Source organism: Moschus berezovskii, chromosome 13, assembly GCF_049115385.1.
Source record: "Moschus berezovskii isolate FMDL1 chromosome 13, NW_MosBer_1.0, whole genome shotgun sequence".
Lineage (NCBI taxonomy): Eukaryota > Metazoa > Chordata > Mammalia > Artiodactyla > Moschidae > Moschus > Moschus berezovskii.
The window spans coordinates 71628734-71647789 of NC_142472.1; the positions used below are offsets into that span (position 1 = coordinate 71628734).

Genomic DNA, 19056 nt, shown 5'->3' on the forward strand with positions numbered 1-19056 from the left:
GATGCCTGTGTCCCACTCACAGAGAACCGAATTTCATTGATCTGGAGAATGGCCTGGGCACTGAGATTTTAAAAAAGTTTTCCAAGCAGTTCTAATGTACAGCCAGGGATGAAAGCTACTGTTTTACAGCCCACAGGCTCTAGTGGGCAAACAAATGACTACAGGTTCCCAACTGAAGGCCAGTTCAGCCAGAAAATAAGACTGGGATATCCTATATCAACCAGTTGCTGCTACTACTAATTAGAGAGCTTTATTGCAATCTAGAGTCATAAAGATGACAATGAGCTCTCATACTTTCCTTGAGAGTAGGTAAATCAGCAAGAACTAAGTAAACTGTTCTGCGTTTTGTGAGCTATTCTCACAAATGATTGAATCCAAGGAGCAGATCATTTGTAGTCCTTTGTAGGGAACCTTTGATGAGTAGTCACAGAAGGTTTGGATAACCTGGGGACCTACTGCTTACAACAGGCAACTGAAGGGGGGGGTGCATCTGAGTCTTGTGGTACTGAGCCCCTAACGTGTGGGATTCTGGTCGTTAGTGTCAGAACTGAACTGAATTGCTGGACATCCAGCTGGTGTTGGAGAACTGGTTGGTATGGGAAAAAAATGACACACCTGGTGTCAGAAGTACTGTGTGTGAAGGCAAAGGAGAACAAAAGGTTGTTTTCCTGAGACATCTTCCCAGAATTGTGACAAGAAAGACTACTTGGAAGTATATTTCCTCATCAGTTCAGTTCAGTTCAGTTGCTCAGTCGTGTCCCACTCTTTGCGACCCCACGGACTGCAGCACGCCAGGCCTCCCTGTCCATCACCAACTCCCAGAATTTACTCAAATTCATGCCCATTGAGTCAGTGATTCCATCCAACCATCTCATCCTCTGTCCTCCCCTTCTCTTCCTGCCCTCAATCTTTCCCAGCATCAGGGTCTTTTCAAATGAGTCAGCTCTTTGCATCAGGTGACCAAAGTACTGGAGTTTCAGCTTTAACAACAATCCTTCCAATGAACATCCAGGACAGATTTCCTTTAGGATGGACTGGCTGGATCTCCTTGCAGTCAAACAGACTCTCAAGAGTCTTCTCCAGCACCACAGTTCAAAAGCATCAATTCTTCGGTGCTCTGCTTTCTTTATAGTCCAGCTCTCACATCCATACATGATCACTGGAAAAACCATAACCTTGACTAGACGGACCTTTGTTGGTAATGTCTCTGCTTTTTAATATGCTGTCTAGGTTGGTCATAGCTTTTCTTCCAAGGAGTAAGCGTCTTTTAATATGGCTGCAGTCACCATGTGCAGTGGTTTTGGAGCCCAAGAAAATAAAGTCTCTCACTGTTTCCATTGTTTCCCCATCTATTTGCCATGAAATGATGGGACCAGATGCCATGGTCTTAGCTTTCTGAATGTTGAGCTTTAAGCCAACTTTTTCACTCTCCTCTTTCACTTTCATCAAGAGGCTCTTTAGTTCCTCTTCACTTTCTGCCATAAGGGTGGTGTCATCTGCATGTCTGAGGTTATTGATATTTCTCCTGGCAATCTTGATTCCAGCTTGTGCTTCATCCAGGCCAGTGTTTCTCATGATGTACTCTGCATATAAGCAGGGTGACAATATACAGCCTTGACGTACTCCTTTTCCTATTTGGAACCAGTCTGTTATTCCATTTCTAGTTCTAACTGTTGCTTCTTGACATGCATATGGATTTCTCAAGAGGCAGGTCAGGTGGTCTGGTATTCCCATCTCTTGAAGAATTTTCCAGTTTATTGTGATCCACACATTCAACTGTGGTGTTGGAGAAGACTCTTGAGAGTCCCTTATACTGCAAGGAGATCCAACCAGTCCATTCTAAAGGAGATCAATCCTGGATGTTCATTTGAGGGACTGATGCTGAAGCTGAAACTGCAATACTTTGGCCACCTCATGCGACGAGTTGACTCACTGGAAAAGACTCTGATGCTGGGAAAGGTTGGGGTCGGGAGGAGAAGGGGACGACGGAGAATGAGATGGCTGGATGGCATCACCGACTCTGTGGATATGAGTTTGAGTGAACTCCGGGAGTTGGTGATGGACAGGGAGGCCTGGCGTGCTGTAATTCATGGGGTTGCGGAGAGTCGGACACGACTGAGCGACTGAACTGAACTGAACTGACACATTCAAAGGCTTTGGCAGTCAATAAAGTAGAAATAGATGTTTTTCTGGAACTCTCTTGCTTTTTCCATGATCCAGCAGATGTTGGCAATTTGATCTCTGGTTCCTCTGCCTTTTCTAAAACCAGCTTGAACATCTAGAAGTTCTTGATTCTCGTATTGTTGAAGCCTGGCTTGGAGAATTTTGAGTATTACTTTACTAGCATGTGTGATGATTTCCTCATCGTCATAAAGCTATTTGTTACAAATCTAATTCTCATCATTTTGGGACAGTTTTGGAGAATGGTAGCAACATCTCTAACATCTCTATCTATACTAAAGGATACACAATACAGGGTAGGACAAAAATGGGCCAATAAAAAATTATCTATTCATGTTCATGTATGTTTCTATAAATATGTTTATACTGTATATGAAATATATGGATAGAAACATACATGATATATTTATTTTTATAATGTTTCTATTTTATTTTACCTACATTTATATATTATGTTATATTTCCATTTACATATTTAAATTGTAGATTTTTATTTATTTATTTATTTATATCATATATAGGGCTATATATATTTCTATAATTTTAGTTCTTGGGCTTCTGAGCACATTTTTACAAATCTGATATTTCAAATAGAATTGCTCTAAAAGCAGTCATAAATTACGATGCCTTAGTATGCTCTAAGAACTCTAAAGAAAAAATTAATTTCTTTTCATTGTTAACATTCCAGTGACTCCACCTAAGGCAGTCTTGAAAAATTGCTGTTGCCATGCCAACAGCTTAATGAAGAGGTCTACTATTGTTTTCTTCCCTGTTTGTCTCAACTCTGCAAGAAATTTCAAAAACTGTTTAGATCAATTAAATACTGCCTCCAAAACATCCTCTTTCGATTTTCACTTTTTTTCCATTGTTGCTCATATCCAAAACATAAGTGTTAGGTTTTCTAAACAAGCTTGAACAGAATTCCAAGTATCTGGCTGTATTCATTCGCTAATTCAACCAAAAGGACCCCCTGGAGGGCCAGAAGTCCATAAACCTGGATTCCTCCTCTCTGCTAGCCGCCGGCTGTGTGTCCTTGAGCAAGTCACTCACCCTATCTGTGCCAAGCATAAAAATACAGGAAGAAACCCAGACTAAAACGTTTTTAAAAGATCCAAAGCAAAAATGAGAAAAATAAGGACAATGTAACAAATTTTTCACAGAATTGAATGTATTCAGTTTAGAGGATTGCTTAGAGATTATGCCCTTTCATTTATGAAATGGCAATCATAGGCCACAGTCATGGTTATATTTTTAATGGGTTTATTGGCAAATTTATATTGAGATTCAAATTTCTTGGAATTTTTTTTTTTTTGCAGTGCCATGCAGCTTTCAGGATTTTAGTTCCCCGAGCAGGGTTTGAACCTGGGCCACAGCAGTGAAAGAGTCCTAACCACTTGACCACCAGGAATCCCTTGTAAATATTTTTAGTATATAAACTCCCAAAGTTTGGGAAGCACTGCACTATAATATTTTAATTGTAAAAGTAATATACACGTGTTAAAGAGTCAAACAGTAGTACTGGGTATAAAATTAAAAATAAAACTCTAACTCTTCTCCACATTAACCCCAACCATGGTCTCCATAGTAATCACTATTAGTAATTTAATATGAAACATCTGAAAAATTGTTATATTTATGCAAACAGGTATAGATTCATTTCCTAGAGGGGACAGTGATACTACTACTTTGTAACATGATTTGTCCTAGTGATGAGATTTTACTGCTTTCAGGCCCTTTATTTTAAAATCCTAAATTTTCTTTGATCTTCTAAAATTGTATTGGGTTTCCTACTAAGTACTGAATTCCATGACTATTATGGGAAGGGGTGGGCAGACAGGCCAGATTCACCAGGAAAAGATCATATAGAAAAGAGGAGTAAGACGACCAACAAATTAGTAATCTGGAAGGGATGCGAAAATAAGTATGGAAATAACTCTACTATTGACTTATTCGTGTTCATTCATTCATTCACAATGAAAAGGTCTTACACATCTGTGAGGCAAGATGGAGAACCTGAGGGAAAAGTCAGCCACTATTTCACAGCCATTAAATTTTCCTCTGACATTATTCTGTGTTCTATATCCTTCCTCCCAGGAGGAAATGACAACCCACTCCAGTATTCTTGCCTAAAAATTCCCATGGACAGAGGAGCCTGGTGGGCTACAGTCCATGGGGTTGCAAAGAGGTGACTGAGCACACACTCATGCCACCAAACACAGAAATGCCAATATGGCTATGATTGAGACTGCTTATTCTTTCAACTCCTTATCAATTTTCCAACCAGTGTGAAAAATGTATTTCCTGATCACTCTGAGCTGAGCGTTCTGTGATCAGGTTCTGGAAATAAGACAAAAGAAGTGCCCTGTGCAACTGCTGAGTCAGGCCCTAGACGGAAAGAGTAGACCCTCCAATTTCTGTTCATGCCTTTCTTACAGGAATGTGGATATGGATGATGTTGTTACCTGAATGGTTATCAGTGAGGAGGGTGGATAAACCTCTGGAATGAGATAACGGTGGATAAAGAAGTCTTCCTGTAATATTTTTCTTAAAAAAACTTTAAGTAAATGTGAAAAATGTTAGCCACTATTCACTGTGGTTGTGCAGGTACCTAAATACATATTTTTAAAAGTTCTCTGTTTATCTCCATGTTTTCCAATTTTTAGATGTATAATTTAAAAATAAACTATAGTACATTCATCAGTTGGACTATTTATAATAATTTTAGATGACATTTTAGATAAATAGCTACTGTTATGGGGAAATATTCATAATAAATAAAAAATACTTGAATAATTTTCTTATAGACCCAAGAGAGATTAAGAATGGGAAAGTTGGAGTTACCCACTTAGCTCACTGATTAGTCCAATAATCTTTTACTAGATATTTTCAAAAATCCAGTCTAAAAATAATTAAAAGTAGTTGGAACCAGGAGACCTTTGAATTGGCTCGTTAACAGATCTCTTCTCTTAGAGCAGGCCTAAAACAAAAGAGACTTATGCTCTAAGTTTAATAGTGAAATTGCTTTAACATCAGTAGGATCCCACCCACCCACCCCCCGTTTTTATAAATCTACAAACTGAGAATATTAACATGTCACTAACAGCTGAGTCGGACATGACTGAGCAACTGAACTGAACTGAACAGCTATAGGTGGCTTCTTCTGTGGTTTATAAATACTCTATAATGTGTATTATTATTTTTATGATCGGAACAAAGTTCTATTTTTCAAAGCAAAAAGAAATATCCAAATGCCGAAAATGTCTTAAATTTTAGTGATCATTTTACATTCATCAAAAACACCAATGGATTATGGCTGAGTCCTTTGGCTGTTCACCTGAAACTATCACAACATTGTTAATCGACTGTACTCCAACACAAAATAAAAAGTTAAAAAAAAACAAAAACAATACAAGTTACACTAGTTATGTCACTTGGTTTCATCTAAGAGGACAGGAATCTGTACTCTCAGCTAGGCCTAGATGTTGCTAGGAGCTGGCCTTGGTATTCTCCTGTTAAGCATAAAGAATCTCACAAAACAGAAGGGACAAGATCCCTGTCCAAAAGGGTGCCAGAGTCAAAAATAAATGTTCACCAAATCTTGGGACATGTACCACTAAAACCGCACATTTGATGCTGCCAAGAAATATATTTGAAGACAAAATTTGCCTAAATCAAAGGATTTCAAACCTCTTGGGCCTAGACCCACATGAAAAAATACATCTTGAGATCCAATACATATACACACGTATAAATTTAAAACAAAAGTTCCATGAAACAATGCTCATCTTTACTACATGTGATTCTATTTTCTTTTGTATCTTATTTCATTTTTAATAAAGTTGGTCGCTACTCACTAAATTGTTTCTCAATTCTCAGTTTGAAAAGCACTGTGACGCCAGGTTTTGGACATATGCAAAATCCAATTAATGAACTGAAATGGAATTAGCCGTAATCTAATTAAGAGAAATGAAGAAGGGTTTCCATGGTTGTCCGGTGGTTAAGAATCTGCCCTGCAATGCAGGGGATATTGGTTCCATCCCTGGTGCCACATGCTGTGGAGCAACTAATTCCATGCACCACAAGTAACTGAGCCTGTGAGCTACAGCTACTGAGACCACATTCCACAACTACTGAAGCCTGCACACCTAGGGCCGATGCTTCCCCACAAGAAGAGCCATCGCAATGAGAAGCCCATGAACCAAAACTAGAGAGTAGGCCCCGATCGCTGCAACTAGAGAAAGCCTGTGCACAGCCACAAAGACCCAGCACAGCCAAAAATAAACAAATGATTTATAAAGAGAGAGAGAGAAATGATGAAAGCTTCATCTCATCCATTCATTCATCAAGAATTATCAAGTGAGGCTCTGTTCTGACAGCTGGGGTTAGCAAAATGATGTCCCCCACCTCATAGAGCTTTCATTATAGAACTCTGTTGCCCAATAAAGTTGCTAGCCATGGATACTTACATTTAAATTAATTAAAGCGAAACAGAAGTAAACATTCGGTTGCATAGTCACACTAGCCACAGTTCAAGTGCACTTGTGGTCTAGTGGCTGTGATGTTGGACACAGAAGATACAGAACATTTCCATTGTCACATAAAGTTCTTTTGGACAGTTCTGCCCTAAAGCAAAGAAACATAAGCTAGGATGTACTCCTGTGGCCATTCCTGTCTACTGGCTACCTGCAACATGGATGTGATGGCTGGAGTTCCAGCACCTATTACAGACCATATGGATGATGGAGAAAAAAGGAAGAGCTTGGATCTGCGATGCCATGAAGCCATCATGGCTTCATAATTTCAGTCTGACTGCACCCCTCAACTATGAAAAAAATGTTGCCTGCCACATCAGTAATCAAAGGATGTTGCAGTCATCAAGCCACTTCAGCCACCTTGGACAGTGAACCTGGAGTGAACTCAGAATGGAGACAAACAGCTGTCAAGCCCTCAGCCACTGAAGCAGCAGCACCACCCCATCCCCCCACCACCATCCCACCCAATGATATACCCCGTGGAGACTCAGGATGAGAAAGCAGGAGACTGGCCCCAGATAGCTGAAGTATGTATTAAAGGAATGATTTCAGTGAACCCAGACTCTTGCATCTTCCCAAACAAACAAAAGCTCTACTTTCCTTGAGATACTTGGTTATCTTTAGCTAACACTAATCTTTTGATGTTCCCACTACCTGGTCTTTGTTGCAAGAACTCCTATCTATCCTGGATCCTGCTTATTTAACTTATATGCAGAGTACATCACATGAAATGCAGGGCTGAATGAAGCACAAGCTGGAATCAAGATTTCCAGGAGAAATATCAATAACCTCAGATATGCAGATGACACCACCCTTATGGCAGGAAGCGAAGAGGAACTAAAGAGCCTCTTGATGAAAGTGAAAGAGTGAAAAACCTGGCTTAAAACTCAACATTCAGAAAACTAGATCATGGCATCTGGTCCCATCACTTCATGGCAAATAGATGGGGATAGTATATTAAAAAGCAGAGACATTACTTTGCCAACAAAGGTCCATCTAGTCAAGGCTATGGTTTTTCCAGTGGTCATGTATGGATGTGAGAGTTGGACTATAAAGAAAGCTGAGCGCCGAAGAAGATGCTTTTGAACTGTGGTGTTGGAGAAGACTCTTGAGAGTCCCTTGGACTGCAAGGAGATCCAACCAGTCCATTCTAAAGGAGATCAATCCTGGGTGTTCATTGAAAGGACTGATGCTAAAGTTGAAACTGCAATACCTTGGCCACCTCATTTGAAGAGTTGACTCACTGGAAAAGACTCTGATGCTGGGAAGGATTGAGGGCGGGAGAAGGGGACGACAGAGAATGAGATGGCTGGATGGCATCACCGACTCGATGGACATGAGTTTGAGTGAACTCCAGGAGTTGGTGATGGACAGGGAGGCCTGGCATGCTGTGATTCATGGGGTCGCAAAGAGTCGGACACAACTGAGTGACTGAACTGAACTGAACTGATAGTGGAAACACTGACAGACTTTATGTTTTTGGGCTCCAAAATCATTGCAGATGGTGACTGCAGTCATGAAATTAAAAGATGCTGGCTCCTTGGAAGAAAGGCTATGATCAACCTAAACCACACATTAAAAAGCAGAGACATTACTTTGCTGACAAAGGTTCGTCTAGTCAAAGTTATGGTGTTTCCAGTAGTCATGTATGAATGTGAGAGTTGGACTATAAAGAAAGTTGAGCGCCAAAGAATTGATGCTTTTGAATTGTGGTGTTGGAGAAGACTCTTGAAAGTCCCTGGACTGTAAGAAGACCAAATCAGTCAGTCCTGAATATTCACTGGAAGGACCTGTGCTGAAATTGAAGCTCCAATACTTTGGCCACCTGATGGGAAGAACTGACTCATTGGAAAAGACCCTGATGCTGGGGAAGACTGAAGGCAGGAGGAGAAGGGGACTGTGAGCTTTCCCATAAAAAGAAAAGCTCTACTTTCCTTAACTTGAGATACTTGGTTATCTTTAGCTAACACTAATCTTTTGATGTTCCCACTACCTGGTCTTTGTTGCAAGAACTCCTGCCTATTCTGGCTCCTGCTTATTTAACTTATATGCAGAATACATCATGTGAAATGCCAGGAGGATGAGATGGTTGAATGGCATCACCAACTCGATGGACATGAGTTTGAGCAAACTCCAGGAGTTGGTGATGGACAGGGAAGCCTGGCGTCCCGCAGGCCACGGGGTTGCAAAGAATTGGACACAACTGAGCAACTGAACTGAACTGATCCTGGCTCCTCCCTTACTTCTTTGGAGCACTGTCAGAGCTATATGAGAGGTTGTGCCCCAGGCTTAAGTTCTCAGTTTAGTTCACCAAGTAAAACCTAATTCTTAACTTTCAGGTTCTGCTTTTTTTTTCAATACCCTTGATTTTTTTTTTAATAAGAGAGAATAAACTCTTATGTGCTTAAGCCATGTAGTCAATCCCTAACTAAAAAATGAGGACCCTTGTGAGCTGCTTTTTTCATGTGAGTACTTGTGTAAAGAGATCAAAAGACATTGTCTTTGAAATCTCTTTAATTGCAAGATATGCCAAACTAGAAATCACTGCTGTAAGGAATGAAATGTAATAAAAACATTCAAATGATGTCTAAGTAAAAGCCAATTAGCTGGACTAAAAGTCAAATCCTCAGTTTTGTCAGTGGCTTGTTAAGCGGTGCTGGCGAGCTGTGATTCACGGGGTCGAAAAGAGTCCGACTGAGCAACTAAACTGAACTGAATCTTCTCGAAACTATTGGTATCATTGGTGTTCTAAGCAGGTATTTTCAAGGTACAACATAGATTTTGTAGACCATAACATGGAGTTTAGAAAATATTCTGAAAGTTAAATCAGATTTTCCAAAGATTTTATTTTTTAGAATTATCTAGTCACAGAATTATCATTACCTACCTAATATGACCCTGAGATTGAAATCTTTTATGGACACAAGTTGAATTTTTTCAGGAATCCACTATGACTGTTGTGAGTTAATAGAAGAAAGTCTTTAGCACAGTAAGTGTGCTCAGTCGCTCAGTAGCGTCAGACTCTGTGACCCTGAGGACTGCCAGGGATTTTTCTATCCATGGGATTTTTCCGGCAAAAATATTGGAATGGGTTGCCATTTCCTGCTCCAAGGGATCTTCCCAATTCAGGAATCTAACCTGTGTCTCCTGCATTGGCGGGCAGGTTCTTGACCACTGAGTCACTTGGGAATCCTTTTAGTACAGTATACATCAACTAAATCCTCCAAATATTTCCAAATAAAATAGGGTTAATGGAATAGTTTCAATAGTATTTTGAAAAGTAATAAAATTTGGAAAGAATTATGCACCCAAGTTCAACCAATATTTACTGATAACCTATTGAGGATGCTAGTCATTTTTCATTATTTTATTTAACTTCCCAAAACTCTTTAATTTACAAAAATTGCATTCTATACTCAGACTTAGGGAGTCTGACTTTCCCAAAGCCACAGGACAAGTACCAGATAAACCCGAGATTTCAGGCTAGGGTGCTTTGATTCTAATCTCTTCAGTACTCTTTTTCACTGTGGCTTTCTTACAAAACTTGGTGGGCGGGGGGGGGGGTGGGGGGGGTGGGGGGTAGGTTTTTAATTCAACATAAAACCATAAAGGAGTAGAGGGGAAAATGTTTGACGGTACTGTATGAGTGATGGGAATGGTTCTGAATAATCTGAAAAGTTAAAGTTGAGGAAAATAATTAACTTGTGATATGCCTGGAATAATAATGTTCCATTCACACATCTCAGAAATAATCAAGAGGTTTCAGCGATCCTTAGTGGACCATTTATCAGAAGACGTCCATTTGTTTTCAAATCCCCTTCATTCCAGTTTTAGCTTTTTTTCAGGTATCCGCAGGGTCCCCTGGGGGTGTCCAGTACAGCCCCAGACCCCTTCTTCCAGGAAGGATCCCTTTTCCCGGCTCCTTTTCAATTTGACTTCTCCATCACTGACTTTTGCCCTACTCTTTCCCTTATTCTGTGGAATGCTTTATCGTTGCATAGGGGGAAATTTGTTAATATGCTATAACTGCCTGATTTTTTATTTACCAGAATGAAGCTTTCTGTGAGGGTTTAACTGGATTTAACTTGTCCACAACTGGGACCTCTGTGCCAGGGACACAGCAGAGCACAAATATATTTGTGGAATGGAAGAACCTCTCCGGTTCATACTCATTTGCCTTTAAACCAAAGATGTCACTAAACCGGTCTATTTTTTTTTTTTTTTTTAGTACCGAGTCAGTTCAGTTCAGTTCAGTTCAGTCGCTCAGTCGTGTCCGACTCTCCGCGACCCCATGAATCACAGCACGCCAGGCCTCCCTGTCCATCACCAACTCCCGGAGCTCACTCAAACTCATGTCCACAGAGTCGGTGATGCCATCCAGCCATCTCATTCTCCGTCGTCCCCTTCTCCTCCCGCCCCCAACCTTTCCCAGCATCAGAGTCTTTTCCGAGTAATTGAGTCTAAAGTCCAAATAAAATTTGGGCAGGTGGAAAGCGCCTTCTTTGTATGTTTAACCTTCTAGCTCCTGGGTTATTATCTCAACTACACTTTATTTTTAAAATTAATTTATTTCAACTACACTTTAAACTGACAACACATCCTTTTTTCAAACAAAGGACCTAATTCTAGACCAAGCGCAAAACAGAAACAGCAGATTCTTTAGCTGCCTTAGCAACAAGCTTTCAAATACGGGACCAAACCGAGACAGGAAAGCTATGCAAACTTCCTTGACAGCTTCCTTCCTTCTCAAGCCCCCTTCCAGACTCTACGCCCCCCACGATCATTCCCAGAGGGCAGGCAGGCCGAGGTGGGTCCCACAGACCGGACTTGGCTCCGCCCCACAAAGGAATCAGGAAACTCGAAATGGGGCAGCCCTGGGACAGCTCTGAAAAGTTCTCTGAGGTCGTCGGAGATCACAGGGGCTGGTCACAAGCCAAGTCCTCTGCCCTCATCGTCAAGGGAACCCTCGGTAAACGCAAACTCCTTCACAGCAGCTGACGCTTTCAGTTCCCAGAAGCAGCGGGAGGCTGCGCGGCACCAGGCCTGGGGCGGAAACTTGAGATTTCATCTAAGCCCCACCCGGGCCGGGCACCTACCAGGGTCGACCCTGAGGTGTCGCGAGCTGCCGGGCCGCAGGCACCGCCTCCACCACTCAGGGCCGGGGAACGCCTTCCTCCGCCCTCCCCCCGCGCTCCTCACCTACCATTCCTCTCCCTCGCGCCGTCAGGCATTTTCCCTCCGCCCCACCCCCTCCTCTGCCTTCCCCTTTCCCAGGGCCGCCCGGCGAGCCCGAGGGGTACGCGCGGCCTTGTAACCCGGGGCCAAGTCCCCGGATGCGCCCCTCCCCTCCCCCACGGCCCGCGCCGCGGCCCCGCCCCTTGCGCCGCTCTGCGTGATGCGTCACCGCTCGCGGCGCTTCCGGAGGCGCCGCGCGCGATGACGTAGGGGGACGTGCCCTCTATATGAGGTCGGGGAGCGGCAGAGTCGGCCTTTTCCGCCCGCTCCCCCCTCCCCCCGAGCGCCGCTCCGGCCGCACTGCGCTCGCTCTGAGCTCCAGGCTCCTGCTAAGCCAGCGCCGCTGTCGCCTCCCTCCAGTCGCCCATCATGATCATCTACCGGGACCTCATTAGCCGTGAGTCGGGACTGCACTGCCCCTCACACGGCGCGCAGGGCACGCGGCGGCGTAGGGGTGGAGGCGGGGGCCGGCCGCCGCCGCTGTCGGGGGTCTGAGGAGGGCGCTGCTCGGGGGCGCGCGCCGGGGCCCGGGGCGCCCGGGGAGGGGCGGCGCGGCGCGGGAAATGGCGCCCGCTCGGGCCGCGGGCGCCTCGTGACGGGCGGGTCTGTGTCCCCGAGCAGATGACGAGATGTTCTCCGACATCTACAAGATCCGGGAGGTCGCGGACGGGCTGTGTCTGGAGGTGGAGGGGAAGGTGAGTCGGCCGGGGCCTTGGCCGCGGCGCAGTGGGGAGGCGAGGCCGGGCTGGCTCGGGTTTCCGCCGCTCCCCCGCCCGAGGTTGTGCAATCCTCCCCGTTGCCTCCTGGCGGAGGAGACGCTCTTTCCGGGCTCGGGTTTTTCTAGAAAACTGGAGGCGGAGCTGAGCCTGGAAATAGGCCCGCCGCTTTGACGCCCATCCTCCCTCCCAGGCGGTCCGGGACAGACAGGTTATCTCCGGTTTGGGCGACCCAAGCGTTTTATCGTCTGCCGGGTTTTTCCTTGTTCAGCAACCCGACAGCCTATGCAAAACTTCCACTGAGTTGTAAATGACCCGTTTTTCGTTTGGGCCAACGAAGAGTTGTTCAACTGAGATGTTTCAGGAGAACGAAGGGCATAGATTTCCCCCCCCAACGTAGTATGGTTTTCAACAAGAGTTAAGTGTTGAAGGCTGACGGATGCAAGAGCTGCCAGCATGGATTCTTCGGTGCGTTTATGGTAAGGTCGAGGGTGTGTTAGCAACTAAACTTCTTTTTACTGCAGATGGTCAGTAGGACAGAGGGCAACATCGATGACTCGCTCATTGGTGGGAATGCCTCCGCTGAAGGCCCCGAGGGCGAAGGGACCGAAAGCACAGTAGTCACTGGTGTCGATATTGTCATGAACCATCACTTGCAGGAAACCAGCTTCACGAAAGAAGCCTACAAGAAGTACATTAAAGATTACATGAAGTCGTAAGTGATCCTCACACACCCAATTGATGTCTGAAAATCCTGTGGGATTTAGGGGTTGGCTTCCTTTGAGATTTTTAACAGCAGGCGTGCTTGTCAAAGGCTTTTTTCTTACTGATGAGCTCAGAAGGGGGGCAGCTTTTCTATAAATATGAGGATACTGGAGGGTGCAGTGTGGTTTTACTTTTTTTTTAGATAAGCTGAGGTGAAATTCAAAGTTAGGAACAGTCTTAAAGCATCTCTCCTATGAGTTAGTAATCTCCGTGATATTTTGCTGGTTTCAGTTTGGAATTTTTACTGAATGGAAACTTTGCTCAGAACTGATCAATGTGTCAATATGTTTTAGAATCAAAGGGAAACTTGAAGAACAGAGACCAGAAAGAGTAAAACCTTTTATGACAGGGGCTGCAGAACAAATCAAGCACATCCTTGCTAATTTCAAAAACTATCAGGTAAATAAATTTAAAATATTTGGGTCAAAGGATTGTATAATTTTAACTGAGCGAAACATGAGTTACTTGATGAACCTCTGATGTAATTAAGTTGGAGTTATTTTTCTGTGTTTAGAGCAGTTTAAATTCTTAACAGATTTTACTTCAGTCTGGACTGTAGGGAGTTGCCTTCTCTGCTCCGAAGCAAGCATGTTTCCAGATCTTGTCTTCTGCTCCAATGACTTTCTTTTACTGAACCCAACCTGGCTCTTGATTTTCCAATTTTCACACATCTTCTGGCCATAAGATAACTGCTCATGTGATGTGCTCTTCTCATTGGTGGCTTTGTGTTCTCTGTGCTTGACTTTGTAAACAGCCTTGTTTGTAGGGTTTAGACTGAGATGTGTGGGGTTAGGTTTCCAGGGAGCTCAGTGTCCCTGGATTGCTCTGAACTCTTAACATTTGGTTATTAGTACTTTGCATGAACCGAAGTTTGATTAGGGAGCATTTTCCTCCTCATCAGAACTCATTAGTTGCTGACTAAATAGGGCCTTGATTAGATATTGGTGTTCTGAATCCTTTGATTTATTGTGTTTTGGTACAGTGCATTCCTGTCTAATCTAATTCTGGGTATTTGTTTGCTTCCTAAGTTCTTTATTGGTGAAAACATGAATCCAGATGGTATGGTTGCTCTGCTGGACTACCGTGAGGATGGTGTAACCCCGTATATGATTTTCTTTAAGGATGGTTTAGAGATGGAAAAATGTGTAAGTATAAAGATGTGGGTTGAAATTAGTCATGTAAAAATGGAGGTATTACAACCTTTTAGCAAATAAACCACTTAATGATAATTGGCAGCTGGTTGGAAAGGCCATGATGTTACTAGCTTTTAGTAAATATGGTTTTTGAGCAGGCTGCTGACTTTAGTAAAATTAAATGAATGCTGCGCAAGGAACTGCTAAAGGAGAAATGAAGCCACTCATTTATCTTGGCTTTCAGCGGCTTCCATGTAAATTAGGAGTAAGATAAATTTAAGGCTACACTAGGGAGTTCCCTGGTGGTCCAGTGGTTAGGACTCTAGGCTGCCACTGCCAAGGGCCGGGGTTTAGTTCTGAGTTGGGAAACTAAAATCCCACAAGCTGCTTGGTGCCAAAACAACCTACCCTAAACAGGATCAGGGGCAGCAGTGACCAAAAATGTCAAAGGACAGGACAGATGTCCTGCCAAAGGGATTATTCAAAGAATGTGTGAGGTTTTTGTTGGAATAGGGTGGGTGGGCCTTCTCAGAATGACTTCTCTTTATTCGTAAGGATGGTTCTGCATCCACTGATAGACCTTGAACAATCTGCAGTTGTTCCTTTGGTTTGCACTAGGATGCAAAAGCAACATCCCCGCGCTTTCTGTCTGTCTGTGTATGTGGCAGCTCGGATTGAATAGGGGAGTACATCTGAAGCCTAGAAATGTGAGATATTTCCATGCCAGAAAGGTGTGTTAATGGGCTCTTCCTTGTTTTCCCAGTAACAAAATTGGCAGTTATTTTGGATCAATCACCTGTCGTCATAACTGGCTGGCCACTGCTTTTCATCCACACAACACCAGGACTTAGACAGATGGGACTGATGTCATCTCGAGCTCTTCATTTGTTTTGAACGTTGATTTATTTGGAGCGGAGGCATTGTTTTTGAGAAAACATGTCATGTAGGTTGTCTAAAAATAAAACGCATTTAAACTCATTGGAAAGAATGCCTCTTAGTTTAATATGTCATATCTAAATCCATCCTTGTAGCCTTCCTGGAGCAGCTAGAGTCTGGTTGTAGCCTACCACTAGAAAGCACCTTCAGATAACATCTACAGTGAAACCACTTCTTGGACTTGGAAGATACAAGAATGAGAAGTAACTGAGTTGGAGTAAAGGGAAAGACCATAATCATGACAGTGCCAGCCAACATTTGAAGTGGATTGCTTACACGTTTCATCACCTACAAATGGAAGTGGTTAACCTGGAAGAGTTTACACAAGAATAAAGAGACTTAACACAGTTGGAAGCAAAGTACTGTCTGAGCTTACTTTAGAGCTGAGTTCTAGAGAAATCAAGACATCTGGAATACTTTTGTCAAACTCCTCGGAACAGGGTTGACAGACTGGCTCACCCACCACCTGTTTTGTGGCTAAGGTGGTGCTTACATTTTTTAAGTGGTTCACAGTAGCTTATGGGACATAAATAAAAGTTTGTGTCCAGTTTTACTAGGACACTACCATGCCCTGTATTGGCTGGTTCTGACATTGCTAGAACAGATTAGTGACAGATATAAGGGCCTCTTGCAAGCCCTGAGGTACCACATGGCCCTTTATACGAAAGATTTACAGGCCATTGTTTTAAAAGATGGAATTGTAAATTGACTGTGGAGTAGTTGGGCAGAGAGAAAAGCAAATGCTTTGTGGTATCAGAATTAAAAGGTGTGGGTATCGGAATATGAAAATGCATCTATTTGACACACTTGAAGCAGTTACTGTCTGCTAAGGTTTCCACTACAGATGCAAGAAAAACATCCTCGCGCTTTCTGCCTGTCTGATTGTGGCAGCCCAGATTGAATGGGGGAACACAGGGCAAATCTTGGAACCTTACAGCCAAGTGACACCAAGAGTCCATGGTATGGTGCAGAGCCTCAGGTTGGTAGTGCCCCCTGGTGACAATCCAAATAATTGTTTGGAAACTGCAGTCAGGCTGAGGGCAGTTTTAAGCATTCTACTGTAAACCGTGTAGACAATATGCCAGTGATGTAGGAGGCCACTTCCCTCTGAAATGTGGGAGAGAATTTCCAGGCAGGGGTCAGTGCTAGGAAGGTGACAGTCGTAGTGGGAGAAGTAACAAGCTGTGACCTGACAGCGTGAGCTTGCATGGAAGAGGCCGAAAGAACAGGAATAGCAAGATAGAGACTAGGAAGTGAAGAGAGTCCAAGGAGTTGCCTAAGAAGGCTTATTTTGGATCGTTTTCTAGTTAGTGTCATCTGGGTCAAGACTGTGCAAGAATAACAGTGGTAGGTACTTCCTGTAGACATAAGAAGGCATGTGTTTTGTGTCACTGTCTAGTAAGAGGAAGCTGAAAAGGAAGGAGATTATGTGGGTATCTGGGGGCAAAGCATGCCAGGCGAAAGAGAAGCAAATTGAAATAGAGGGTGGTTGACAGGTTCAGGGGACAAGGTGGCCAGGATGCTGGGTCCAAGATCGCAGGAGGGCCTGAGCTAGAGAAGTAAGTACACAGGAAAAGAGGAAACCAAATCACACAAGCCCCAAGAGGGCTTTGTGTGGAAGGGTGATGTGATCTGATCTAAAGGGTCATTTTGGGTGCTGGGTGGCCAGGTAACAGCAAAGAGAACAGTGATGTATAACATGAGAGAGAGTGGCTTAGTCTAAGGCGGTAACTACAGGTGATTCAAAGTTAAGAGGATTTGCTAAGGTGTTGAATGAGGTGAAAGATACAATGGGGATGGCAAGTGTCTTGTCCTGATCATCTGGGAGAAAGGAGTTAACACAGGGAAGACTGAGTATAGGGAATCAAGAGTTCAGTTTTGAACAGGCTAGACTGAGATGCTGACTCAGGTGAGTCAGGAAGCGAACTGGAGAATTTGTCCAGAGATACAGGTTTCCCACGGTCTGAAGTAGGGCCTTCCCATGAAACCTTTCTTAGCGGAAATGGTGTAAAGCAAAGCAGTAAACTCAGGGCAGATGCATCTCGTTAATGGATGCATAGAATAAATTGAGATAAGCACAGATACTCCTATCTCAGAGCTATGGCAGCTTGATACAGAGATTCTGAGTAGTTCTGCGGTGCATGCTGTCTATTGAAGGCTCACTGCAAAAGAAACGAATGCTGTTTTCGATTGTGACCTTTTTTTTCTATAGAAGAAATTTTCTCTGGATTTTGTTCGATTTGTGGAATCAGGTACTAGTGTAGCTACGTCTTCTAAAGGCAAAGTTGTCTAGAAGGATGTCTGCTGGGACAAATGCATGACATTTGAAGCTGAAACACTGAGTGACGGGATGGACTCGGCCCTCCCACGCAGGGGTTGGTCAACATGATGCACCTACAGGGTGGCTGTGAGGGAACTGCCTTTGATGGAGGAAAACCAAGGGAGAGACCGCCTGGAGGCCCAGTGGACAGCGTTTTTAGGAAGGAGCAAGTCCACAGGGTTACCTGTTGTAAATGGGTCAAATACGATGAGGACTGAGAAGGGTAGACTTGGCAGGGGTTGGGTTTCAGCTGTAGGGAAGAAAACTTGAGATTGGCTCAGGAGAACAGCAAACTCAGCACGTTGCCCATGAGATGTAATAATTCAAGAAGTACATGTTTTTATTATGTGTGCATCTGCTTAAACTATAGATATGTAACTAATTTTGAGCCATTAGACATGATTTTCTTAGAATCTAATTAGGGGGCTTCTCTGGTGGTCCAGTGACTAAGACCACTCCCAATGCAAGGGGCATGGATTCGATCCCTGGTCAGGGAACTTGATCCCATAAGGGATGTCTTCCGCTACTGCGAGGGCATGTTTTCAACTACCAGCAAATTCTAATTTATTTTTTGAGAGCTTGTACATAGTGGGCTCCCCTGGTGGCCCAGACGACTTCCGGGAGTTCAGATGCCACAACTGAAGACCCCACGTGCTGAAACAGACCCAGGGCAGCCATGTAAATAAAAAACCCAACTAGGTCACTGGCAAACATCGCATGTATGTAAATTCCATCCAACTGCAGGGTTTAGGGTTTGACCAATAACCGACTACACTGGCGAAACTGCAAGAAGAGCAGCAAAAATCTCAACCAACTTGAAGAAATCCTGATAACAAAGCCGCCTTGTAAAGTTCTGACCATCTGCGTGCATGTGCTTGGAGCTGCGACCTGGGCTAGCAGCCAGATCCCTCTCAGTAACAGAATTTTAACACGGGGACTTGAATTAACTGACACGACATCTTACTGACTGGTGACTTGCATTTATGTCATCCCATACAACTCTTAATTCTATGAGAAAAGTCTGGCTAACAACCCCCTCATGGGCCACAAGCCTTTTCTTGCAAAAGCTCGTTTTGTGGCAATTGGTTCCTGTTACCACAGGCTTTGTCCATAAGAACTGAGGGCCCAACTTGCTGGTTTGGGACTAGATTTACGACCCTCTGGGGCTATGGACAATACTTAAAAATCACTGCACTGAAAAAGTTTTCTTTTGATACTGTATAAAAATGTGCGCTACT

At 43.5% G+C, this 19056-nt stretch overlaps 1 protein-coding gene and 2 non-coding genes across 3 annotated transcripts; all 3 read left to right on the forward strand.

Annotated features, from left to right (window-relative positions):
- The first annotated feature begins 12302 nt into the window (after window positions 1-12302).
- TPT1 (tumor protein, translationally-controlled 1) lies at window positions 12303-15550 on the forward strand. The gene is made up of 6 exons (XM_055426058.2): window positions 12303-12345; window positions 12570-12643; window positions 13189-13379; window positions 13723-13828; window positions 14458-14574; window positions 15326-15550. The coding sequence occupies exons 1-6, from the start codon at window positions 12318-12320 to the stop codon at window positions 15326-15328; spliced, it is 519 nt and encodes a 172-aa protein (XP_055282033.2). The 5' UTR covers window positions 12303-12317; the 3' UTR covers window positions 15329-15550.
- LOC129556672 (small nucleolar RNA SNORA31) lies at window positions 15125-15256 on the forward strand. Its single transcript, XR_008686072.1, has one exon. It is a non-coding gene; the product is annotated as a small nucleolar RNA SNORA31 (small nucleolar RNA).
- Window positions 15551-16286: 736 nt separating the features above from the next.
- Window positions 16287-16415, forward strand: LOC129556673 (small nucleolar RNA SNORA31). The gene has a single exon (XR_008686073.2). It is a non-coding gene; the product is annotated as a small nucleolar RNA SNORA31 (small nucleolar RNA).
- The last annotated feature ends 2641 nt before the right edge of the window (window positions 16416-19056 follow it).

Coding starts and splice junctions, on each gene's coding strand:
- TPT1 (XM_055426058.2), top strand. CDS start 12,318: ATGATCATCTACCGGGACCTCATTAGCC. Junction 12,346..12,569: donor CTACCGGGACCTCATTAGCC/GTGAGTCGGGAC, acceptor GTCCCCGAGCAG/ATGACGAGATGTTCTCCGAC. Junction 12,644..13,188: donor GTCTGGAGGTGGAGGGGAAG/GTGAGTCGGCCG, acceptor TTTTTACTGCAG/ATGGTCAGTAGGACAGAGGG.